The sequence below is a fragment of the Juglans regia genome, chromosome 7, assembly GCF_001411555.2.
Source record: "Juglans regia cultivar Chandler chromosome 7, Walnut 2.0, whole genome shotgun sequence".
Taxonomy (NCBI): domain Eukaryota; kingdom Viridiplantae; phylum Streptophyta; class Magnoliopsida; order Fagales; family Juglandaceae; genus Juglans; species Juglans regia.
The window spans coordinates 10,670,543-10,697,735 of record NC_049907.1 but is presented as its reverse complement, the minus strand read 5'-3'; the positions used below and the strand labels follow the sequence as shown (position 1 = coordinate 10,697,735).

Sequence of the window (27,193 nt, the reverse complement as noted above, 5' to 3'; positions counted from 1 at the left end):
CTTTTCCCATGCTATAAAACATGCAAAGTGCCATGATGCCTTGTCTTTGTAGTTCAATGCTTTACTAAAAAAAGGCACATGGACCCTAGTCAAACCTACTGCCTCCATGAATATCCTTGGTTGTCAGTGGGTGTTCAAAGTCAAACACAAGGCTAATAGTTCTCTAGACTGTTACAATGCGCAGCTAGGAGCCAAGAGCTAACATCAACAACCAATTATCGACTTTTGGGACACCTACAGTCCTATAGTAAAACCAACCACCATACGACTGGTTCTTGCCCATGTCGTCTCAAACAAGTGGCCGATCCATCAGTTAGATGTCCACAACACCTTTCTCCATGAGTTTCTCCATGAGGATGTCTATATGCAACATCCATTCGGGTTTATTCATCCCTATAAACCAGACTATGTATACAAATTATATCGCTCTCTATATGGCCTTAAACAGGCGTCTAGAGCATGGTATTCTCGGCTAAGCGACAAGCTCTTGGAGCTTGGTTTTGTTAACTCCAAAGCTGATACATCCTTGTTTATCCTTCATCATTCTGGTGCTACATTTTTAACACTCATTTATGTGGATGATATCATCATTACGGGGTCAGATACTTGTTCTATTACTTCGGTTATTAACTCCCTTGGTTATGAATTTGCTCTTAAGGACTTGGGCCCAATGCACCACTTCCTCTGTATAGAAGCACACTTCATCCAAGAAGGCTTGTTTCTTACTCAACAAAAGTATATTATTAACCTTCTTAAGAAGACAAATATGGTTCATGACGAACTTGTGACTTCTCCCATGACAGCCTCACATAATCTATATTTGTTTGATAGTGCTCCATTTGAGGACGAGACATTATATTGCAGCATGGTGGGGGGCTCTCTAGTATCTCTCGTTCACTTGACTAGACATCTTATATGCAGTCAACAAAGTGTGCCAGTTTATGCATAGACTGTCTACTCTCCATTAGCAAGACGTGAAACGTATCCTCTGCTACTTGAAGTTTTCTATTCATCACGACCTTCTCTTTAAATCAAGCATTAAATATCTATTGACAGCCTACTCAGATTTTGACTGGGTTGGGTCTCCGGATGATAGACGCACCATGAGTGCTTTTTGCGTATTCTATGGTAATAGTCTAATTTCTTGGAGCTCAAAGAAACAGTCGACGACAGCACAGTCAAGCATAGAGGCTGAATACCATGTTGTGGCCAATACCACAATTGAACTAATTTGGATTAAGTCATTATTAAAAGAACTTGGTATTTTTTTGGAGCATGCTTTAGTTCTATGGTTTGATAATGTGGGTACTATGTATCTCACTTCAAATCCAATATTTCATGCACGAACCAAGCATGTTGAGCTTGATTTCCATTTTGTTCGTGAGCATGTCTCTCAACGTACTTTCAATGTTTAGTTTATCTCAAGTAAGGATCGGGTGGCTGATGTTTTCACTAAACTGTTAGTGTCTACCAGGTTTGCATTTCTCTGCTCCAAGCTTCATGTAGAACCACATCCATTCAACTTGCAGGTGCATATAGAAGAGATTGAGTTGTACGTGAAATTAGATGAAACCAAAACTCAAACACATAAGGATGAAGACAAGAAGATAAGATTAAGATAAGACTTTTGATGAGTATAGAGTTAGACAATTCTAATAAGATACTAAAATGCAATTCAAATAGGATACTAATGCTATGTAAAATAGGTCTATATATACAAATGAACTCGTCACCAATTGGCGTGTGGAGAATTCCTTAAACTCAAATCCTTAAACTCAACAGCAATCTTGGAGTTTAATTAGTTATTACTCAAATGTTTGATATTGGCCATATCATTTATTTCAAGCTCTCTCTTCACATTTGGATGGAACTTGCATGATATAATATGGAATTTAAAATACCTTGCTTTGGCTGGCCTTAAGGAATGATGTGTATGCAAGCACGACATCAGACACAGCTTTCCCTCATCAGTACTTGAAATTGCATATTTATCACACCCTATTCTCTCCATTACAGCTGGCTTAATAATATTAGATGTCCACTACTTCTTTACGTGCCATGCCGAACACATGCAAGAGTCAAGTATCTTACTCTGTCCCCATCTTTAGTTTTAGAACTTTCTTTTCACACACCAAAACCAACTTAATTGCTCGCGTTTTTAGTAATATTGGATAGTGACGAAGATTTGAAAAAAAAAAAGAAAAAAACATCTGCAATTTCGTAGTGCTTTTGGGTTAGGAGATCATTTTGGGTTGATTGCATAAATTCGTGAGATTTTTAGGATTGCAATTGTTTTTGGTGCATCTACATTTTGTTTTATTTTGGAAAGCGGGAGGATCATTTGCAGTAGAGTAATACTATATACAATCGTAGAATGCGCAAACACCGTGCAGTCGCTTTGAAAAAGAATGGGATCTATTATTAAAAAATTAATTTCTTTTCATGTGAGTCTCATATTTATTCACTTTTTTTAAAGTGATTGCACGATACTTATACACTCACGATTGCAAATATCATTTCTGTTTACGAGTAAGCCTATTTTTACTATATATAAGGATCATCTGTGTTTTTTTGTTTTAAACACAGAATCATAAATTATTTGTTAAATGGGAAAAGTATTGCTTCTCACATAGAAGCAAGTCAAACATTTCGGACACGTGATTTACATGAACGGAGTAGCCGCTATGGATATTAATTAGAAGGTTGCATGCAGTGGTTCTCTGGACTGGCTAAAAACGAAAAACACAAGGGTTCTACTCAGGAGGACTGATCAGGACTTTGTTTTACAAACAACTCATGAATCATGATGTGCATTTTATCACATAACTTTCGTGTATTTCAATTTTTTCAAACCGCCACGTGCATTTAGTAACATATAACATTTCATTTCATCGTACAACTTATAATCATGTATATAGGAATTTGAGGAATGCTATATACAATCGTGAAATATATAAATATCGTGTAGTCGTTTTGAAAAAGAACAGAGTTTACTATTAAAAAATTAATTTCTTTTCATGTAAGTCTCATATTTATTTATTTTTTTCAAAACGACTGCACGTCGCTTTTACACTCACGATTGTAAATATAATTTCTCATAAGAACTTTATGTGCATTTTGTCGAGAGAAATATTTGGTTTACACATATATTTGATTTTATAACAATAGATTTATAAATTGATATGATTCGATATGGTACTGTAAATTTAAAATATGTTTTTATTTTAAAATAAGTCTACCGTATTATATCAAATTACGTGTAAGTTTATTTTTATAAAATTTTTGTGTAAATTATCCTGCTTTGTCAAATAACATATGTGGATGGAAAATCTGGAATACGTGAATAAACAAAATCAGGAACGAGAGCAAAAGGTTAATTGAGGGAAGAATAAAAATAAAATATTCAATCCATAAAACTCCAACTATTTTTATTAATATATATTTTATTATGTCAAGTAAGACAATTGTAAAAGAGTTGTGAAGAACAGTACCCTATCATTTGTCATTCAAATAATATTAAATAATATTGTTTATTATAAATATATTTTTTTTTTCTCAGCATATATATATATATATATATATATATATATATATATTGTCGTGGAATTAAAATAAAATATAATATCCCACGAAATGATAATCACTCTGCATATACGCCAGAAACTGTCGTAAAATGCCGTGTCGTTAAATCTCCACCTCTGCTTCCTTATCACACACACGTCTCCCTATATCTCTTCCTCTCCCGTTTTCTTAATCTTTCCTTCGGAGGATGAGATAGGTAGCTCCGTTTCCAAAACCCCTTCAATGGCTTTGCCCTCTTCATGATAATCTCTGCTGAACCCTTATACCTCTCGGAAAAACCATCAGTTGCAGCTTTTACGTTTGTGCTTTGTATTTTCCACATTGTTTTGTTGTAGCTCAGTTGCTTGAGCTATTGCTTCTTTTTCCTCGGAACCTTTACTCTCCCTTGTTCAATACATAAAAGCTCTTGAGACTTTCTGTTTTGCTATCTGGTAATTATTCTAAAGCTCCACAGCTCTTGACAGAGACTTCCTCTTATATATATAGTTTTCCCTTTTAGCGTTTGAGCTATTTTCTTGTAGATACCTTACTTTGTTCCAGAAATTCGAATCATTTCTCAAAGAAGAAAAGCTCTCTGGGTTGTGCTTTAAGCTTTGTTCTTTGTTATTGGAATGGTCGTTGTACAATCTTCAATTTAAGGAATAACATGTAATTGCTTGCATATGACAAGGAATAAATTTTTTGAGCATTGGTGTACTGATAAGGTTCCAACACAGGTTGAAAATGGCACCCAGAAACAATCGTGGAAAGGCGAAAGGAGAGAAGAAGAAGAAAGAAGAGAAGGGTACGTATGAATCTGTTATGGATAAAATGAACAGGATGAAGTTTGGAGATTGAAGTTATTGTCTTTCTACTGGTTTTTCTGATATATCATGAATATGTCATTTTTGCAGTTCTTCCAGTTGTTATGGATATCACTGTAAACCTTCCCGACGAAACTTGTGTCATTTTAAGGGTTTGTTCCTCTTCAGTCCAGCCTCTAGTTCCTCTTAGTTATATCATCAAATTTTGCAAATTGAATTTTCTTAATGAATTTTTGTTACTCATCATTCACGCACTATTCGCTATATATATATTTTTTTAATTTTAATTTTATTTTATTCTTATAAAATTAATTGAGTTCTTCTACTCATCATTCACACATCACATATTTGATAAGAAAAACAAATATTAAAAAATTATATATAATATATGATGCAAGAATGATGATCGAGTATACTTTCTTTTACTATATTTAATTTATCAATCAACGAATTTACTATACGTTGCTTATTTTGAGACGAGGCGTAATTATAAAAATATAAAACAATTTGTTTTTATATTATTTGATATGTCAATCAGTCTGCTTGCAAATAGAATTTTTCTTAGTAAATTGATACAGTAATAAGTCGCTAGCACGACTCATATATATATATATATATATATTGGTATACTCTCTTTGTATGTCTCTTAATATAGGTAGGTATATTTGCTCGTTTGTCTAATGGAAACATTGATAATTTTCCAACATCTTAAACATTTGAGATAAGGTTTAGCCATGCTTGCAGAGGCCATTGGCAGCTGCTGGTATTAAATCACTCCCTTGTCTTAGCAAAAGCATCCAAATCTGTTTTTGTTGGTAGTAGCCGAAGAGGGCTCAACTTGCAAGCATGAACAACATGTTGTGAAAGTTTGCCTAATTTGACCATAAAACACAACAATTTTTTTGCAATAATTAGAAAATAACTGTTGTTTTTCATAATTTATACTAATTTTACTGTCTGGCAGGGAATATCGACGGATAGGATAATTGATGTTCGTCGGCTTTTATCAGTAAACACCGAGACGTGTAACATCACCAATTTTTCACTATCGCACGAGGTAAAAAACCCGAAACACCAACACCCCTATGTTTATTATTTATTTGTGGTGATAAAGAAATGAATCCCATTTTGTGTTTTTAAGGTAAAAAAAAAAAAAAAGAAAAAAAGAAAGAGATAAAATTCATGTGATTTTGTAATTTACAAGACATGTTTGGCCAAAGGATACAGTTTGGTTTATTATTTTTTTGACTTTTGTTGGTTTGAAAAAAGTATGAGAATTTGGTAGCTAAAACGTAATGAAATTGAAAATCAAAAGGCTCCAAATGCAAAGTGGTCCTGATGATTGAGATGCTCTTCCAACGCCGTGATGCGCGCATTGCAAGTGACGCTGGCAGGCCGTGAGCACAAGATCTGTGGCAGTCAGAGCGAAACGTTCCCTCTTATAATGAAAAAAATCTATTATTTTGAAGGCTCCGAATAAAGACATCCTGGAGATGGGAAGAGGCTCAGACGCAGCACTGACATATTTTGTTGATAAACAGATCACACAAATGTACAAAAGGAAAAACTGAAAATTATCATTTTTTTTATTGATTATTTTAAAATTTTTTTTGAATCGATTTAAATCGAAAAATTAAAAAAGAATTGTCAAATATTTTATTGAGATGCGAACTATTTATTTTTTTTAAGAGAAATATTACGATAGTTTGTGAAGAATTTTATTTTAAATGGAAATCTCATGACTAGGAATTTCAACTAGAATGGATAAATATATAGTAATATGATTTTTCTTTCCAAGGAAACGCTGATTTATTAGTAATATGAAAATTATAAGGTGGTTTGGATAAAAAGAATATATATATATTATTTCATTTTTTATATCAAGATAATGAGAATGGGTAAAAAAATTTGTTGAAAAGCTTCACTGTTCAATAACAATTCAATAGTTACCCTTAAGCCAATTTTATTTTTTATTTTTTAAAAATAACTCAAGGAGTAATAGATAATATTATATTAACATAATAAGATAAAACTGAGATGTCGATATATATAGTTTTTAACGTCATTGTTCATATAAACTCTTGTCTTCGAAATAAATTAGAATTATGTTATATACTACATTTTTTATTTTTTTTTATTTTTATCGCATTGTGTTCAGCTATCAATCTTTAGAATAATTTTATTTTCTAAAACTATAAATTAAAAAATTTTCTGATAATACTATATATTAACATAGTATATAAAATTTATCAAATAATTATAATTCTATAATGTGTCATATTATTGTAAAATAGTTCACTAGAATAATATTAGTCGTAGGGGTAATTTGGGTATTATGCACTTGAGCTTTCACAGGTAAGAGGGCCACGTTTGAAAGACACAGTGGACGTTTCCGCACTGAAGCCCTACCTCCTGACTTTGGTGGAAGGTAATTAATTAGCTACTTTTTACACCTTGAAAGAACGCCGTCTACAAACCGTCTAGAAAATACTTAACGGTGTTCCGTCAGTCTCACGGTGGGCATGTTGACGTTGTTGCACTTGCAGAGGAGTACGATGAAGTACGCGCGGTGGCGCACGTTAGAAGGTTGCTGGACATCGTCGCCTGCACGACCAGCTTTGGCTCGTCATCAACGACCAAGGACTGTTCCAAGTCCGAGGCTAGTAAGAATGCGTCGGGTGCGCAGGATAAGGCCGCCGCTAAGAAATCCACCACCGCCATCCCTGGTGGCAGCAGCAAGGCTCAAGGGACTGCTGTCAAGCAGGACCTGGCAATGGAGGGGGAAGGAGATATAACCCACTCGTGCCCCAAGCTCGGAACCTTCTACGACTTCTTCTCTCTCTCCCATCTCACTCCTCCTCTACAGTGTACTCTCTCTCTCTCTCTCTCTCTGTATATACGCAATATGCAAACTCCCACGCTTACATCTGTGTTTTGTTTGGATTTGTGTATTTATGTATTTCTGTACTACATGTTTGTATAATAGGCTGTACGTTTGGATTTTTGTTCTTATATTTGATTATTATCGTGGTTTAGTTTCTTGGCCACTGTTCAGGATTTTCTTATCTTGTCTCTCGCTTTCCCGAGAAAAAAGGGAAATTTAAGGTTATATTTTAGTCCGGAATGGAAAATGAAGTTGTTCAAGAAAATGTTAGTTGCTTTTAAATGAAATTCGTTGCTTGACACAAATTTCACGAACATTGTACCAAAAGTAATTTTTTTCGTTTACTGATTTGTTTTACCGTTTTGTTTCCTGGGCATTGCTAAAAATCGAGACAGCAGTGCTTGGTTTTGTCATAAGGAACAAGAGAGTGACGAGTAAAGTATTTCTCAATCTAAGCTTTTGTTAACAATGGTGGATTTGCCATTAATGTTGCAGTTATAAGGAGAGCAATAAGTCGACATTTCAATGACATTTCAGCGGATGATCATCTGTTCTCCCTAGATGTAAGGCCTTCCTGGACACAATTCCATACTCATTCATTCAAAATTCGTTCCTGTTAATTTGAAAACATTGAGGAGCTGTCTTGTGATCAATCAGGTGAAGCTTTGCAATGGGAAGGTGGTTCATGTGGAAGCTTGCAGAAAGGGATTCTCTAGCTTTGGAAAGCAGCGAATCCTTTGTCACAACCTTGTTGATCTGTTGCGACAACTTAGTAGAGCTTTTGATAATGTTAGTTTCTTCATTAGGTGCTCTCTCATGTATACCCCTCTACGCACGTGGACTATGCCCATTGTTCATCAATACCATTTTTTATTGCCCATGAAAAAAGGATAATTTCAATTTGGGGCAAACACTCGATTTTAATAATTGTTTATGTTAGTTCGGTTTAACTTGTATCTTTTCAGTTTGATAATGTTTAAACTGCATTGCTATATAGAAGTAAAAATGGATCTTGAAAATATAACTAAGATTTCAATTAGATCTTGTTGTTAAATTTCAATTTAATATATTCTGCCATCAATGTAACTTTGAGACAAACATGCAAGATGTTGGGTGTAGATTTCTGAAAAACCTGTGTTCAACCAAGCCATTTATGGCCTGAAACAGGCCTTGGTTTGTCTATTTCTATTTTTTTTTTTAATTTTGGTTTTGTGCTATTCCAACATTCTTGATTTGCCCTACTGTGTATTCTCCTCAAACCAGAGGGTTTGTCTCTTTTGCCTTATTCTTAAGTATATTTTTCTTGAAATTTCATTTATTAGTGCCTAAATAAGAAAGATCAAATTATTTGCATAGTTTTAATTAATCATGATGACAGGCATTGCTTTTTCTAAAATGAAAGTCTAGGGTGGTGTTGAACTCATTACAGGAATTTGCATGATTTAATCCCAAAAGAATGTTGACTTCATATTTTGTTTTGTATGTTTCTTATTTCCATAACACAGAATTTCGCCTAAGATAGTCTATTCTTCAACTTGCAATTATTCAGTTCACTCTTTGTTTTTGATATTGTTTCTCATATTTACAGGCTTACAATGATCTCATGAAAGCATTTTCAGAACGTAACAAGGTAACAATTGTAGTGGTGAAATTTATTTCCTGTTTCGTACTTGCTTTGACTGACATTGTCAGGTCTAATACTTCTTTCAACCTGTAGATCTTGTGTTTGGTAACTATTTTTCTTCTACTATATGCAGTTTGGGAATCTTCCTTATGGCTTCAGAGCCAACACATGGTTGGTTCCTCCTGTTGCAGCACAATTACCCTCAGTTTTTCCTCCCCTGCCAGTGGAAGATGAAAGTTGGGGAGGAAATGGAGGTGGTCTAGGAATAGATGGAAAAAGTGATCTTATTCCTTGGGCTAATGAGTTTATGTTGCTTGCATCCATGCCTTGCAAGACGGCAGAGGAAAGGCAGGTTCGAGATAGGAAGGCATTCCTTCTTCACAGTCTATTCGTTGATGTTGCCATTTTCAGAGCCATCAAAGCCATCCAGCTTGTAATGGAACAGCCGATATTAAATTGTTCCGTTTCTGATGGTCAAATTCTCTACAATGATAGAGTAGGAGATTTGAGCACCGTGGTCATGAAAGATGCTTCTAATGCATGCTGTAAGGTAGATACTAAAATTGATGGAATTCAAGCAACTGGACTGGATCAAAAGAATCTAGTAGAAAGAAACCTATTGAAAGGGATCACTGCTGATGAAAATACTGCTGCCCATGTAAGATACTTTCTGAAAATAGTGATTGATTAATGATGCTTTGTAAAATTGGTACTATTTAGGTTGTTTCTGCTATGATGGTTGAAAAATGTGTTGCATTTGAGTGCAGGACATTGCCACTCTAGGTGTTGTTAATGTAAGATATTGTGGCTACACCGCTGTAGTAAAAGTTGCACGGAGAGAGAATGACAAGGCCAGTAATCCATCTCAAAGCATTGAACTCCTTGATCAGCCTGAAGGAGGTGCTAATGCCCTCAATATTAATAGGTACTTATTTACCCTTAGAATGTTTCGATTAGTGGAGATTCTTTCTATTTCATTTTAAATTGAAAATATCGATTTAGTAGAAAAATAGTGTTGGTCATTTCAGTTGTCAAGTTTTTGATAGGTCAATTTAATCCTTCTTAGAAACACAATATTTACTAAATGGATCTAACCATTTCCGTCAATTAGTGTCATGAATAACAGGTGGAGCATTTCAGATAATTGTTTTAAGGTTGGAGGTCTCATTTTACTAAACATTGTGACAGATTCAAAGATGAATTAGGATCTATCCAAGACCTTGATGTTACTTATTTGTACAAATGATAGAGCATTGGATCGAACTATAATCTAGTTTTCTTGTAAGGAAATTTCTTGAAAGATTAAAACTAGGCTTCTTTCCTGCCATTAGATTCCCTGAAATGGAAATCATCACATGGGTAGGTTACTTGATGCTGCATGTGTGTGGTGCTTGCTACTAAGGCCCCGGGATACTTTGTTGTTATTTATTATCAACTCTTGCATTATATAGAAGTATCAACTCTTACATCCCTTCAGCACATTTTACATCATGATTTATTTTGATTTTGATGCATGTTTAATATATATGCATATTCTCTCTCTCCCCCCTATCCATCTGTCTATGGTTGAGTAAATAATTTATTAGAAGATAAAAAAAAATGAATCCCCTGGTTCATGAGATACAAATTGTTGTGGGGTGGAGTTGTCTTGCTTTATTGGGTGCTTCAGGATGTGTGTTTTTGATGTGGGATAAGAGGGTGGTGGAGTTAGTAGAGGAACGCATTGGGAGTTGGCGGGTTTGTTTCATTTGTAGGATGTGCCTTGGTGCTTGTGTGGGGACTTTAATATCGTTCGGTTTCCCAATGAGAGGGCGGGTGCAACTACTTTATCTGTTGCTATGGAAGAGTTTTTGGAGCTGATTTTTGATTTGAATCTTGTGGATCTTCCTTGGGCAGGAGGGGTTTATACTTAGTCTAATAGTAGAGGGGGGTCAAGGTTGGATAGATTTATGGTCTCTCCTTCGTGAGAGACTCACTATCCGGATTTATGTCAGAAGAGGTTGCCCCGTTTTAGTTCTGATCATTAGCCCATTTTGCTTGATTGCTGTGGCTTACTTGGGGGTAGGCATTATTTTAAATTCGAGAATATGTGGTTTGCAGTTGATGGAGTTGTAGAGAAGGTTAGAAACTGGTGGGTATTGTACTCCTTTTCTGGAACTCCTAGCTTTATTTTGGCAGGTAAATTTTGTAAAATCACAATTTGTCCCAAAAGTTTAAATTGATGGGAAGATGTAGATTTTATTATTTATTTTATATCTTAAGACTCATCCTCACGTGTGGGCCAGACTCCCTCTTAATGGGTAGCCCAACACGTGAAATATTTAATTAAATGGAGTAGAGTGTAGAGTTAGGATTCGAATTCAGGAACTCTGCTCTGATACCATATAGAAACACCAATTTCTCCCCATAAAAGGCCTAATAGGAGAAGTGAGGTAACTCCTTATAAAACCCAGGATGAGTTTGTCCCTAAGTAGTCTGAGACTTCTCAACACGCCCCCCTCACGTGTGGGCCGGTATTTTCGGTACCATCATCGTGGGTAGGTCGCATGAGCCCATAATCAGTCATAGGTTAACATAGCTATGATACCATGTGAAATCACAATTTGTCCCAAAAGTTTAAGCTGATGGGAAAATGTAGATTTTATTATTTATTTTATATCTTAACAAACTTAAAGCTTAAAAGTTTGATTTAAAGAAGTGGAATAATGAAGTCTTTAGGTACACTGAAGTCAAGAAAAATCTGCTTTGGGATGAGTTGCATGCTTTGTAGGAGGGGGAGGTAAATGAGGAGTTATTGTTGAGGAAGAAGGAGGTAGTGACGGTAAATGGGAAGGTTTTGTTGATGGAAGAAGTTTCTTGGAGGCAAAAATCAATGGTGCTTTGGTTGAAAGAGGGATAGATGTACCATGGGAAACAAGGGGTTGGGGTCAGGTTTGGTGTATTTTGGGTTCTTTTTATGGGCTTGGGTCATTTTGAACAATGTGTTTTCTTGTATACATTCAGTGTACTTGGTTTCTCCTTTTGATATAGACAATATTTTTACTTATAAAAAAAAACCAAGATGGCTAATTCACATAGACGCAACAACGCTATTGAGGTACTTCGTTCCGGTACCAACGTGCTTCACACCCCTAATGAGATTCAAGATCACATAGTGCAGTATTATGAAGATCTTCTAACCGAGACAGAGGAGTGGCATCCTAAGTTGGATGGTCTGTGCAGTAGCTGGTTGGAGAGGCCTTTTGAAGAAAACGAGGTGCATCAGGTGGTGAATGGAATGTGTAAAGATAAAGCTCCGGGCTTGGATGGCTTCTCCATGGCTTTTTTTCAAGAGTGTTGGGATATAGTGAAAGTAGATGTTATGCGGGTATTTCAGGACTTCCATTCTTGTTAGAAGTTTGAGAAGTCCCTAAGATAGCTGGTGCTCATGAGTTGAAGGATTTCCGTGCTGTTAATTTGATAGGTGGGATCTATAAAATCATATTAAAGGTGTTAGCTAATCGTATGAGTACGGTGATGGATAAAATCATTTCCAAACCTCAAAATGCTTTCGTTATGGGATGTCAAATTTTGGACTCAGTTCTGATTGCTAATGAGTGTTTGGATAGCCGTATAAGGATTGGTATTCCGGGGGTTTTTTGCAATCTTGATATGGAAAAGGCATACGACCACGTGTGCTAGGATTTTCTCTTCTATATGCTAAGAAGATGCGACTTTGGGGATAAGTGGTGTGGATGGGTTAGACATTGCATATCGACCGCTCGGTTCTCTGTTTTAGTTAATAACAACTCTTTTGGCTTTTTTCAGAGTTTGAGGGGTTTAAGACAAGGGGATCCGTTGTCCCCTTTCCTTTTTGTTTTAGTGATGGAAGCATTGAGTCGTATGGTGGAAGCTGCTGTAGGGGGGTTTCTCTCTGGTTTTTCGGTGGGTAATATTAACAATGGTACTACTTCAATCTCCAATTTGTTATTTGTGGATGATACTTTCATTTTTTGTGATGCTGACAGTGGACAGATTCAAGCTTTAAGGGCTATCTTATTGTACTTTGAAGTTGTCTCGGGCCTCAAGGTGAATTTGGGCAAGTCATAATTGGTACTAGTGGGAGATGTGAGGAATATTAACCTTTTAGCGGGTTTGTTGGGCTGCAAAGTTGCTTTTATTGCAATGAAATATCTTGGGCTTCTGTTGGGGGGCATCGTTCAGAGTAAAGAACATATGGGATGGTGTTGTAGAAAAGGTTGAGAAAAGACTGTTAGGTTGGAAGTGTCTATTTATCGAAAGGGGGAAGACTAACCCTCATTAAAAGCACCCTTTCCAACCTTCCCACTTATTATCTTTCATTATTCCCTTTACCGGTTGGGGTGACAAACCGGATTGAGAAGTTGTTTAGAGCATTCTTATGGGGTGGCATGGGAGAGGAGAATAAATTCCACCTTGTGAGTTGGCATAGGGTGTGCTGTCCGACTGCAAATGGAGGCCTGGTGGTGCGGAACTTGAGTAATTTTAATAAGGCATTGTAAGGGAAGTGGCTATGGAGGTATCAAATAGAAGGGGACTCGTTGTGGAGAGAGGTTATTGATTGAAACTATGGAGGTGATTGGGGGGATGGTGTTCTAAGGAGGGTAGGGGATCTTATGGTGTGTGTTTATGGAAATATATTAGAAAGGGGTGGGACAGTTTTGTAAAACATACTAAGTTTGAGGTTGGAGAGGGCTCAGGAATTCGTTTTTGGTTTGATGAATGGTGTGGTGAGAGAGCCCTCCATTCTATCTTCCCGGTTGCTTTCAGCTTGACTGGAAATCAACAAGCTGCTGTCTCAGAGATGTTGAGCTGTGCTAATGGGACTGTGCAGTGGGATGTTACTTTCATCAGAAATGTACAGGATTGAGAACTTGATGAGATTGCAGATTTTTTCAGTTTCTTGTATTCTCTGAATTTAGTAGGAAATGTGAGGGATCGAATGTTGTGGAAACACACACGGAGCAAAAAATTTTCTGTTAAATCTTATTATAAGGTGTTACATGGCCAGCAGCAATTCCCTTTTCCATGGAAGAGTATTTGGAGGGCGTTTGTGCCGTCTAAAGTTTCTTTTTTCACTTGGACAGCTGCACTTGGGAAGATTTTGACGATTGACAATTTGAGGAAACGTGGTATGGTTGTGGTGGAGTAGTGTTTCATGTGTAAGAAAAATGGCGAATCGATTGATCATTTACTTTTACATTGTGAGGTGGCTAGGGAGTTATGGGTTGGGGTTCTTAGTAGAGCTGGGTTGAGTTGGGTTATGCCAATAAGAGTGGTAGATTCAATAGCATGCTGGAATAGGCAGCACAGAAGCTCTCAGTTGGCAGCAGCATGGAGGATGATCCCTTTGTGTATAATGTGGTGTTTATGGATAGAAAGGAAAGAGCGGTGCTTCAACGACAAAGAACTGTTGAGGATATCTGGAAATTGTTTGTGTACTTTGCTGCAGTGGTTCTCGGCTATTGTCCTCAAGGGAGGAAATGCTCATGAGTTTTTGTTTTCTTTTCAAGTTTCTAGAATGTAATTAAATGCTTCTTTTGTATACTTTCTGTGTATATGGGCTTTGCCTAGTTTCATTAAATAAAGCTTTTCTTACTTACAAAAAAAAATGAGATACAAATTTTAGAGAGCTATCAGTTTCATATATTCCACCTTAATTTGTTACCCTGATGCCATGGTTTGTTAATTTGCGGTCCTCTTCAAGTCATTTGGCTATGCTGACAGACCTTAAATATGACTTTGTTCCTTTCAGTTTGAGATTACTTCTTCACAAGACAGCACCTTCAGAGCCCAATAAACCAGTATCACATGTCCAAACTTTGGAGCGTGAAGAGCTTAGTGCTTCCCAAGCTTCTGTAGAGAGACTCTTGGAAGAAAGTCTTGCTAAGCTTGAGGAAGAGGAAATAGGATCGGACCATGTTGTGCGGTGGGAACTTGGAGCCTGCTGGATACAACATTTGCGAGACCAAAAAAATACAGAAAAAGATAAGAAGCCATCTGGTGTAAAGAAGGAAATGAAGGTTGAGGGGCTTGGGACAAATCTCAGATACCTTAAGAACAACAAGAAGAAATCAGATGGAAGCAATATGAAAGTGCAGTCTGAAAACTCAATATCCCATCCAGAAGGTGTTATTGGGGAAGTTAAAAGTTCTATTTTGCCTCTGATAGAATCTCAGCTTGAGAGTGATGTGAAAGAAAATGAGCTTACAATGAAGAGGATGTTGTCTGAAACAGCCTTTACTCGACTAAAAGAATCAGAAACTGGTCTTCATTGCAAGGTAAATTCTTGTTTGCCTACTTGTTTGCAGGGTAGAGTTTGAACTAACTGACAGTATGTGATTGACAGTCTTTGCCAGAACTAATTGACTTGTCTCGGAAATATTACACTGAAGTTGCTCTTCCTAAACTGGTAATTACTGAATACTATTTTTTTCCTAATCATCTGCACATTATTATGGTTATAGTGAGTCAGTGACCCTGTCTCCTGAATTTTTCATGCGACATAGGTAGCAGATTTTGGCTCACTGGAGCTCTCGCCAGTTGATGGTCGGACTCTTACTGATTTCATGCATACCAGAGGTCTTCGAATGCGGTCTTTGGGACATGTAGTAAGTGTTTTTTCTGACTCAGGCCTTTGATTCTTTACCGTTTTATTATCTTCACCTAAATGAGATTTATCTCACTTTGAAAATAGGTCTTATAAATCTAGAGGATGTGCCTTGTCATATACTGTACTAATGTCTTACTGATACATTAATGACTGTTGAAACAATATTGACTAACCTGTCATTATTGTAATGTATCAGAATTGAATCTCATTCCTTGTTCTGTTTGCATGATATTTTCTTTTCAATTATAGCTGCATCCAACTTTTACCAACTTCAATCTTAAGCTGCTAATTGTATGTGTTTTTCCTTATTTAACAATTTGTGCATTTTGTTTTCTCTACAGGTCAAGCTTTCAGAAAAGCTGCCGCATGTCCAGTCACTCTGTATTCATGAGATGATTGTGCGAGCGTTTAAGCACATTCTTCAGGCAGTGATTGCTGTTGTTGACAACACGGAGAAAATAGCAGTATTAATAGCTGCTGCATTGAATATGATGCTTGGGGTTCCAGAAAATGAGGAATCAAATAGATCTTGCAATGCCCATTCCCTTGTGTGGAGGTGGCTGGAGGTCTTCTTGAGGAAGCGATATGAATGGGATCTTAGTAGCTTGAACCACAAAGATGTTAGAAAATTTGCGATTCTACGTGGACTATGTCATAAGGTATTTAATACTAGACCATAAATTCTATGTTTTTGAGAATAGCTGGCATTCTATTATATTTTGTCTAAGAATTTGCATTCTTTAGTTTCTTAAAGATTCATACTATTCCGGACTTTTGGATTACATTGTATTAAATTTTGTGATAAATCATTGTCTTCTACTCTCTACTTTGCTGCTTACCCTTTTTGAATGCTTTGGATGCATACAGGATTGTCGGATGTGTCCTCTAAACGGATGATATTCATGATCCTTGCTTAATCTCATAGCTTTTTGCATTATTTTTTTGTACCTTGTAATATAGAGGTTGCGATGTCTCCCTTGATTCATGTATTGCGTGCCCTTTTTCCTTCCTAACTTTATTTTTTCTTGTAATTGCAATGGTTTCGCATAGAATTTTCTATAATGGGTAGCTTGTATATATTTGTTTGATAAGTTGGTATGTTGTGTATATATTGCGAAGAAAATTGATATGGCAATCAAACTAGGGGAAACCACAACAGGGGAACTTTTTTTTTTTTTTGGGCAAGGTAGAAGTATATTAAATTAGGTAAAAATTACAATGGTGTGGGAGGGGAACCTCAACAAACACTTTAATGCAGCTAATAAAGAGCAGAGAAAATAAAAATACATGAATAGGTAAATGCCTCGTCGAGTTGTTCCCATGTTTCTTGGCCTAATGCCAAGAAGATCACCATCAGGACAATTTTTGAAACATTGCAGAGATGGACTGCAGTAAGGTGCTGTTGAACTTCAGTCACACGTTGTAGGTGAAAGTAGTATGAAGCTCCTAGCAAAAAGGACACAAAAAATCAGTTTTTTTTGGCGGAACAAGGCGGGGGTAGCCACACAATTGACAAAAAAGACAAAAAATCAGTTGGGGAGGTGGCATGGGGGGCTCTTGGAGACCTCCCAATAGGGCACATATGTGGCAGTTTGGTGTGGAGTTTCATAGATTTGGGCTTGAAGGTTCCTCAAAAAACTGAAAAAAAGCCCAGAAAAAAGGCCGACTGACCGGTAACTGATGTACAGTAGCGGCTGGGAAGGGAGGAGTTGGGGCTTCTGCCCTGGAGAAGGCCTCCGAAGGTCAGGCAGTGATTTTTTAAACAAGATCCTTAGTGGGTTTATTTTGATCTATGAGAGACCATAATATTTGGTATTATGATGGTATATCTAGTGTTTTTCATGACTTGTAATGTTTAGATTATAGGTGTTATAGACGTCAAGGAAAGATCAATGCTGCCTCAGTGACAGCTTGTTTGTCCCTTCGCCCTCTTTCAGGTTGGTATAGAGCTGGTTCCAAGGGATTTTGATATGGACTCTCCACAACCATTTCGGAAATCAGATGTTGTCGGTTTGGTCCCAGTGCATAAGGTGATGGAGTAGACAGAATAATGGACACATGTTCTTTTCTTTGTGTGCCAGATTGATTTTATTTCTCCAGATTTTGTATTTGACTGCATTTTCTGTTTCTTTGCAGCAAGCAGCCTGTTCATCAGCAGATGGGAGGCAACTCCTAGAATCATCGAAAACAGCTTTAGATAAGGGAAAACTTGAGGATGCAGTTGTCTATGGGACAAAGGTATAAGGATTCCAAAATCACGACTTTGATATCCTTTCATCATATGATCTAGTAATGAGGGCTTCAACAGATTTTCTGTCCCTTTCAGCTGGTCTTTGTCATATATTAGCTGCTTTACTTTTGTGGTTTTGCAGGCTCTTGCGAAGCTGGTAGCAGTTTGTGGTCCCTACCATCGGATGACAGCAGGAGCTTACAGCCTCCTTGCTGTTGTTTTGTATCACACTGGAGATTTTAATCAGGTCTATTTGTGCTTCCTTTTGTATTGGTATTACTGGGGCATCTCTGTGATGGTATAATGTTGTTGTTATCATTCGAAAATAATGTTACAATATTCTTAGGAAATGCATATAATAAATCTGCACTATAGGCTGGTATACCACATACAACTGAAATATAAAAACAGTGTTTTAATAAGGGTTTCAAGTGAAAGTTAATTAACTAATTTATCCCAATCACAGGCTACAGTTTATCAACAGAAAGCTTTGGACATCAATGAGAGAGAGCTGGGTCTTGACCATCCAGATACAATGAAGAGTTATGGGGATCTTGCTGTATTCTATTACAGACTTCAACACACGGAGCTGGCTCTCAAGTATGCTTTCTTGTCTGATGTGATAGTTAATGAATAGGGCTGTAGAAATTTTCATAGGATTTCATGGTTACTACTTTTCAGGGTTTGATCTAGTATCTGACTCCAGTTTTGTTTCATGGTTACCTTATTGGTCTGGTTTCTTTCTTATTCTAATTACATCTGATTACTACTATAGTAATTGTTTGAATAGTCATTGTTTGTGTTATGTTTTATGCACACTCCTATCGTATAAATTTTCTGTTTGGACTTGTGTAATTAGCATGCCTCTAGCTGTTATAGTGGTTTTCTCTACACAGTCCATAATTGTTGTTGATCAGGTATGTAAAGCGGGCATTGTATCTTCTACATCTCACGTGCGGTCCATCTCATCCAAACACTGCTGCAACATACATCAATGTGGCTATGATGGAGGAAGGCCTCGGGAATGTGCATGTTGCCCTCAGATATCTCCACAAAGCTCTGAAGTGTAACCAAAGGCTACTCGGCCCTGACCATATTCAGGTTTTGTTTTGGTTATTTTCTTTCTCGATCTGTACTAAAGTATGATACAAGTCTATATATACCTTATAGTTTTCTATCCTACTGCAATTATACTCCAAAGAGGTGTTGGTAGGCTTCCCTCCCCCTATTCCCTTCATATATTTTACCCAATAAGTCTCCTTTATGACAGGTGGTGAGGGACTGGGATGGGGATGGGGATGGGGACGGGGAGGGACTTCGACTCGGTTGACACCTCTGACTCGACTCTAGTGGAGTCCAAAAATTTACCTCGTTTGGTTACACAGTTCAAATGAGATGAGATGAGATGTTTTGTTGAAAGTTGAATAATATAAATATTTTTGTTTTGGGATTTGAAAAAGTTGAATGGTTTATTATATTTTGTGTGGGAGTTTGGAAAAGTTGTAGTGATTATATGAGATGAGATGATATGAGATAGTTTGGTTTTGTGTAACCAAACCAGCACTTAGAGTTTGGAATGGGAGTTGCTACGGAAAAATGGTCAAAGTCAGAGTCGGAGCCGATATGGGCTCCAACCTTCTAACTCCGACTCCGATATTCGTACTTAATATATTTTTTGATATTGTAATATAAGTAATAGGCAGTTGAGTGGCCTAACGGTTGAGACACTGTTTTGCAAAATTTTTTTTAAGAAAAGGAGAGAGTTTTCTCATCCTATATATTCATCTTAAAACCGTAGTTCTTTCTCCCATGGATTTCCTCAGCCGATAATCAGATTCCAAAACTGCAATTTTTCCCTCTTCTCGTTGCTTTCTTTTTCTTCACACTCTATGTTCCAAAAGCTTAGCTCAAAAGCGAAAGGAAAATAAATTTCCCTCAAAAAAGTCAGTCTAGCAAGTAGTACGTACGTCCATGGCTTCCCTGTGTTCCAGTACTTTTATTGTTTGAAAGCTGCGATTTTTCACATGTGATTTTTAGGGTTCCAAATTCTTTAGTTGATTTCTTTGTATATAAAATGTAATGGAGAATTTTAAGGAAAGAAAAAGAACAACAGAGAGTTGTTCTTTGTTAAACTTTTGTGAAATGTTCTGTTTCTTCGTCTGCTGCTGTGGCTTTTGTTGGGGGATCATGTTGTAAGATTCTTAAATTTTTTGTTTGTGAATGTGTTAATACTATTTCAATGCAGTACAAGGTTAAAGATGCTATTTTCTTTTCTGTTCTTCTTTTTTTTGTTTGCTTTTCTTCTTTCCTTCAACTCCGATTGAAACTCCGACCTTCGACTCCAACTCCGGCAACTCCGATTGAAGTCGGAGTTGGAGCCCAACTTGGTCTTTGACTGTGGTCGGAGTTGGAGGTTGGAGTTGGGCCTTCCGACGTTGGAGTTGGAGCCCAGCCCTAGAAGAGACTTTTGTTGTTTTGTGTATAGGTGCAATGGAATGTGGTACAACTGTTATTCTATTTGGTAAAATGCAGTCGGGTTGCTAGATATTCAGTTCTAGTTCCTGCTGTAAATTGGGTTTTCTTTTCAAAGTATCAAACACAAAGGTCATAGGCCAGACATATATTGAAATGATTGAATGAATATGTAATCATCATTATTGCAAAATCTGGTATTTGCTCATAGGTTTTCGGACTTTCATTTGGGTTATAGTTGCTGGTGCCTTGCCTCCCCTTATAAAAGAGGTATCCCAATTCACTTAGGTACGTTGGGATGCTCTTTCTAAAAGAAGAGAAAACTCATTTGATGCCTCAATATTTTGGAGTAGTAACTATTAAATTTCTCAAAATCCAGATAAAATATAACACGTGAACTAGCATTTTCTGGCAACACTGTTATTGCATTTGGGGGTGGCCCATCCAGATATCTTTTCAAGTAAAATCTGAAGCAATTACACTGTGTCATTTATCACTAAAACTAAGAGGCTAACTAGGATTTTGTTTTTAATTCTTGTCAATGAAGAAAAATTTCTCTGGTTCTCAAACTGATGCCAAACACCTTCTGCTGGGGGTGCTGTTAAAAATTATGTAACTGAACAACAGAAACTGATAGACATGATGGACTAGGCTATCACTTGTAGCAGATTGCACTCAAGTGACTCACCCTAATTGCAAGAGAGAAATACTAATCTGTGAAGTTAGGTGGTAGAAAGTTTGTTATTTCTTACATGCTTGCAAATGATTAATTGCTTACTAAACCTCTGAATTAAATTTCATTGTACACTCAAATTTTACTTCTTATAAGTAGCCCCTTTTTCTGTTAATCATACAGACAGCAGCAAGCTACCATGCAATTGCAATAGCACTGTCATTGATGGAAGCATATCCTTTAAGTGTTCAGCATGAGCAAACAACCTTGCAAATTCTACGAGCAAAGCTTGGCCCAGATGACCTGCGTACTCAGGTATTTTGGTAGACTATTATGGCCACATGTCATAACTACTACAATAGAAGCAATGGTATTAGCACCGTTCATATTGAGTTTTTGTTGGAATTTATATAATTCCATATAATTTTTCTTCTCCCTCCTTTTCTCTCTGGTAAGTATGTTTTCTAATTTCTTTAAAGCCCATTTAAGCTTTTCATACATATAGTTATTTTAGAAATTGCAATAAATTCATTCAGGATGCTGCTGCTTGGCTTGAGTACTTTGAGTCCAAGGCTCTTGAACAGCAAGAAGCTGCACGGAATGGTACTCGAAAGCCGGATGCATCCATAGCCAGCAAAGGCCACCTAAGGTAAGTTAGCTTTGCCCTCCATAATTTAGACCTTCATGTAATTGTTGTTTAGTTTTGATGCATGCAGTTTCAACTGTAGTATATGTACTTTTTTTTTCACCAAATATTCATAAAAAAAGTATATTGGCTAATCACTCCATTGGGTTGCATTCTATTTGTCAGATTTCTTGATAACATGGAGCTTTATGCAGCTATTCTTATATTTTTCATGTAGTGCTATTGTCGAGTTGCTTTCTTAATTGGCCAATAGTTATTGAAATATTAATTGATGTTACAAAATCTTAGCTTTGGAAATGTAAACATGAAAATGTAGTGGGACCTGTTCCCCAGCTTCATGCTTCAATGTTGCTTTGCAATGACTCCGATGCTACTCTGGTCGGAGTGTAAGCTAGTGATGCTTTTGGCTACATGACCAATGCAATCTGGTCATGTAGGAGCAAGTTTCAAGTTTACTGGTTTAGTCTAACAGTCAGTTGCTTCCCCATATATGATTCAGACTCAAGTATTTTAAATTGAGTTGAATGTAATTCTTCTGTACATTACTCTTTGTGGCCTTTCCGTGCATGATAAGACTGTTGAGATTTATATTAATCTGGTCAAGATGCACTGGAATATTTAACCAAAGAATCCTGTTGTGCTGTCCCCAATGTACAACTGCATTAGACTGCTGTGTGCTAGAGAGGCCGGGCATATCACGCATTGTGTTTCCTGTTAAATTCATATCCTTGTTACTAATGGAGATTATTTTTAAATGTGGCAGTGTGTCGGATTTGCTTGACTACATCAATCCAAATGATGACACCAAAGGGAGAGATGGGGCAGTAAAGAGGAGAAGCTATATTACAAAGGTACGTGGAGTTAGATCACGGTTGGTCAATATAAATTCAAACCCACCAAATTATTGAGCCAATTATATCTGGAATAAATGTGAACTTGTTTTTCTTTTCACACCGAGTGTATAATTAACTGTCCAAGTTCTGGTGTGAATGGGCTGGGGTATTTTCCAGGAATTGGTTGTTTGTCATGCCATTGGTAGTCTTTCATTGAAAAAATAAGACCAATTAAAGGGATATAGCAATTATAAAGATCTGAAATTAACCAAAAAAGCCATATTCATGATGTCCATAAAATTTGGTCAAACCCATCACATTTTATTAGTGGTTGGAAGCCCGAAATTAATGTTCCCTACTATACTATACCAGGCCATGAACTCTTTTAAGTTTGAGAAATGCTTTAGTTACAAAAAGATCCTACAAAAGTAAACCTCCAAACTAATGTAGCTTGATGTGATACGTTAGATTATAAAGCTACTTTTATTGTAAAGTAGATATAACGTATCATATGAAACTATGTCAGATTGTAGATTTATTTTTGTGGGATATCTTTGTGGCTGTAGTATTTCTCTTCAAGTATTGTGATATGTGTTTGCTTGGTATTATGGAGGGATAACTTAGGAGAGAGCATTCTCTTGCACAAATTGGCACCATCTCTTCTGACTGAAGGGGAAAACTTCTCCTTTTATTTATCCAAAATATGTGAGGGGCAACATTTTTCTCCACAAAGATGCATTCTTTTCTTTCAAACATATGTGAGGGGCAGCATTTTCCAACACAAAGAGACATTCTTTTCTTTCAAACATATCAGACATTCTTTTCTTCGAAACATATCTAGAATTTTCCCCTTTTACTAAAAAAAGATAACGACATGAATGTTTCAGTCTAGATTAAATGAGCTGCAATATATATTGAAGTTGTATTCAAAATGGGAAAGCCATGATGGATCATAGATTGAGGAGAAAATTTATTGGGCAGACTGACTAACCTGTATTTTAACCTCCGTCTGCACGTGAGAGAGTCTTTGAATTTTCATAATGTCGGCAAACATGCAGCAATCTTGCATATATATGTCTGTACTCAAATCTAATGAACATCATAAAAAATTTGACGTTCTTTTGCAGGTGAAGGGAAAATCTTATCAAAATATAAGCCTCGTAGGTTCTGATGAATCTCCAAAAGAAACCCCAAAAGAGGTTTCAAAAGAAGTTTCTGATGAAGAGACACCTATGCTTGAAACAGAAGGTAGTGCAGATGATAACCAAGAGAATAGCTCTATTCCTGTTGAGTCCCAAAATTTTGTTGTGCAAAAGAATGAAGAGGAAAATCCAAATATAGCCAATGAAATATTTTCTGAAATGCATGCTGAAGGAGAGGATGGATGGCAACCAGTTCAAAGGCCAAGATCGGCTGGCTCACATGTTCGGCGACTGAAGCAGCGCCGTGCCAGTATTGGCAGGGTCTATAGTTATCAGAAAAAGAATGTGGATACTGATATGGAGTATTTTCCATTTAAGAATACTCAAAAGAATACCAAGTATTACCTATTAAAGAAACGGACAATTTCTCATGGGAGTTATACAGATCACCAAGCAGTGAACCCTGCCCAAGCTACCAAATTTGGACGGAGAATAGTGAAAGCTGTAACATACCGGGTCAAGTCAATTCCTTCATCTACCAAAAGTATTACAACAAATGCCCCTAGAAATAGTGGGCAGCTAGTAGGTTCTCCATTACCTTGTCCGACTTCTGCACAAAATGATGTTGGTCCAGTGAAAAATTCAATTGTAGGTCTTGGAAAATCTCCTTCCTACAAGGAAGTCGCATTGGCCCCACCAGGCACCATTGGTAAATTTCAGGTCTGGGTGCCCCAAAGTGATTTTTCAGATAAACAGGAACTTGGCTTTGGAAAACACGAAGAGGGAATTAATGAAGTAAAAGGAAACGATGAGCTCATCCAAATGGGGGTTGAAAGTATATCAGAAGGGAATAAGAATTCTATATTGAATTCTACAGATCATTTGAAAGAGGAAATAGGAATTGCTGAGAAGCCGGAAGACACTCAGTTAACTGATACAATCGAAAATAACTCTTCTTTGAAAGCATCTGATATTGTGGAAGGACTTGAATCTGGTAGTGTTGAGGTTCAAGATGTGGTAGAGGCTAGCATATTGATTGATGGCGTGCCAGACTCTGTTGGTTCACCGAAAAGGGATGTGAGTGGGAAGGATTCATCTATCAGTACTGAAATCCTCCAAAGTTCAAACTCAATATTGCAAGCAGTAGAGGATTTGAAGGAGAAACCCTTGATTCTGAATGCAAGTGATCCTCGAGGATTTCCGAATAAGAAGTTGTCTGCATCAGCAGCTCCTTTCAATCCCTCGCCAGTCATTGCACGCCCTACGCCGCTTGCCATGAATATTACTCTTCCTTCAGGTCCTGGTGCTGTTCCAGCTATTGCACCTTGGCCAGTAAACATGAATGTTCACCCTGGGCCTGCAACTGTCCTATCCACAGTTAGTCCTATCTGCTCCTCCCCTCACCACCCATACCCATCACCTCCACCAACCCCAAACATGATGCAGCCATTGCCCTTTGTGTATCCTCCCTATACTCAAAACCAAGCAGTTCCAACCAGCAAATTTCCTGTAACGAGTAGTACCTTTCATCCCACTCATTTCACATGGCAGTGTAATGTGAACCCAACTGTATCAGAGTTTATTCCAGGTACAGTTTGGCATGGATGCCATCCAGTGTTCTCTGTCCCACCACCTGTTGTTGAGCCAATTTGTGATCCTGAGTTGGAGACAAAACTGCAGCCTGATGAATCTGGAAGCCCAAGTTCAGCAATTCTGCCAGTGGAAATTGACAATGTAGGGGAGGCAGGGAAAGAAGTGAATCCTCTACCATCAGAGGAAATACATAATGCAGATGAAGTAGCTGAGATAAGGTTGGAGAATACAAAGGAAAATGGTCATCCAAATCTGTCTAACGTCGAAAATGCTCTTAGTGAACCTACTTTGAGCAGTAGTGAGAATACAAAGGTGAGCAGTAGCTCAGACGAATATGCTGGAAACAATGATGAAAGGAAAATTGATGGAGAGAGAACTTTTAGTATTTTGATCAGGGGGAGAAGAAATCGAAAGCAGACCCTTCGAATGCCAATAAGTTTGCTCAGTCGACCATATGGCTCACAGTCTTTTAAAGTTATTTATAACAGAGTACTCAGGGGAAGCGAAACCCCAAAGTCTTCCAGCTTTCCTTCAAGAGATGACTGTACAGCTAGTGCTACGTAGCCCAGTCTTTTCTTCTTTGTACCAGTCAAGCATAGCAGGATTGTTGAGAGAAAAAGTAGAAGATACAGACCTTCATTTATGCTACGTGAAAGGGAAAAAGGTGTCTTGGATTATCCTGGCTCTTATAATCATGAAGTGCCTTGTCTCATCGGTTCTTGATTGCACCACCTTTTGGAAAAATTCAGGTGACTTTTCTATTCTCCATATCAACATTTTTTTTGAGTTGAAATCCTTTGGAAACAACGTCTCTGTCGTGGCCTACTTTGCTTGGTTACCACTTTTATCTTCACGAATAAATATCATCCGTGACTTTTGTTTTTTTTTTTTTTGTTTTTTTGTGCGCACACGTGTTGGATCCTTTAAGCACAATTAAGTGGCCCGAATCTTTTACCATTCACGAACTGCTGGATGGGTAAAAAGAAGTGTCAGATTTGTTTTAAGAGATGATATTAATGCTTGGAAAAACTTGCAGATGTGCTTTTATTTGAGTTAATCTTAAATCAGCAAAAGGAAATTGGTGATGAAGGAATATAGGATGGTTTCCCTATGTAAGTATTGTAATCTTTACAATCTCTATTCCTTTACTCCTCTGGCAAATGATTCAATTTTCTAGTAATATGTTTGCCCTCATTGGAGTGAAGACAATCTTTGTAGGCTAGGTGTTCTCTTGTGGTGGAAGTTAATTTCTTGTTGATCTATCTCTAAAACGACCATTAAGTGTTAGAAAATGTGTCATACTACTGAATGATCATTGAGTTTTGCTCACATTTTATCTGGAGAATGTCCCTAGTGACGTCAGATTCTAGACTGGGAGTTCATTCATGTCATTTGGAGTGCCATAGGGTTAAGGTTTGTTAAAAACTTAAACTGGTACAAGAGTAGAATCTATTGACCTTCCTCTCTGTTATACTGAACGTGTTTGCTTGGGCTAATCAATGGTTTTGTTCGATATGCAGGTTTACAATAGGGAATTTGATGGACTTTAATGGATCAACTTTTGAGGTGACAATTTTGGTTCTTATATGGTTAGGAAATTTTAACAAATTGGTCACAACATCTACGGACTTGGTTTTTTTCAATTTCCCCTCCATTCCCATGGGAAATAAACTTGATAATTAATTTGGTTCAATCATATATGACTTCATTATTTTTTTTGCTTGGTTGGGTATTCACTTTTTAGCTGTCTTCTTATTAAAGTTGACTTGTAGCTGTTCCTCTGTCGTTTTTAACAATGAACAATGTTGCCCAAAAATAAAGAAATCCAAACTTTTGAAGTGGAAATTTATGGAAGTAAACTCATATAAGGCTCACAGACCCGTTTGGATACAGAGGTGAGATGAAATCATTTCATTTCATTTTATCTCATCTCAACTAATTTCAACTAATAATCTCACTATTATTCACAAACTATCTCAATTCATCTCATCTCATATCATTTCATTTCACTATCCAAACGGGTTAACCTCATGAAACTCATGGTGAATATAATTTTTGTAACTGTTCACGAGTTAGTCTC

The 27,193-nt window shown here is 37.0% G+C and overlaps 1 protein-coding gene across 2 annotated transcripts; it reads left to right on the top strand.

Moving 5' to 3' along the window:
* Positions 1 to 3,707: 3,707 nt before the first annotated feature.
* On the top strand, positions 3,708 to 26,835 carry LOC108989268 (protein TSS). Of its 2 annotated transcripts, XM_018962814.2 has the most exons (26): positions 3,708 to 4,013; positions 4,299 to 4,366; positions 4,476 to 4,537; positions 5,350 to 5,442; positions 6,741 to 6,813; positions 6,932 to 7,252; positions 7,765 to 7,832; positions 7,927 to 8,058; positions 8,858 to 8,899; positions 9,027 to 9,551; positions 9,661 to 9,818; positions 14,667 to 15,192; positions 15,261 to 15,323; positions 15,421 to 15,522; positions 15,866 to 16,183; positions 17,462 to 17,554; positions 17,661 to 17,762; positions 17,897 to 18,001; positions 18,221 to 18,354; positions 18,672 to 18,855; positions 21,083 to 21,214; positions 21,436 to 21,548; positions 22,309 to 22,396; positions 23,506 to 25,862; positions 26,150 to 26,225; positions 26,634 to 26,835. In XM_018962814.2, the coding sequence occupies exons 2-24, from the start codon at positions 4,306 to 4,308 to the stop codon at positions 25,675 to 25,677; spliced, it is 5,667 nt and encodes a 1,888-aa protein (XP_018818359.1). In that variant the 5' UTR covers positions 3,708 to 4,013; positions 4,299 to 4,305; the 3' UTR covers positions 25,678 to 25,862; positions 26,150 to 26,225; positions 26,634 to 26,835. The 2 variants fall into 2 exon arrangements, with proteins under 2 accessions (XP_018818359.1, XP_018818360.1); XM_018962815.2 differs by lacking the exon at positions 26,150 to 26,225.
* Positions 26,836 to 27,193: the final 358 nt, after the last annotated feature.

Excerpts from the sequence above, each read along its gene's own strand:
- LOC108989268 (XM_018962815.2), top strand. The coding sequence starts at position 4,306 with ATGGCACCCAGAAACAATCGTGGAAAGGCGAAAGGAGAGAAGAAGAAG. Across the intron at positions 15,193-15,260 it reads AAACTGGTCTTCATTGCAAG|TCTTTGCCAGAACTAATTGA; the intron begins GTAAATTCTTGT and ends TGTGATTGACAG. Across the intron at positions 18,002-18,220 it reads ACACTGGAGATTTTAATCAG|GCTACAGTTTATCAACAGAA; the intron begins GTCTATTTGTGC and ends TCCCAATCACAG.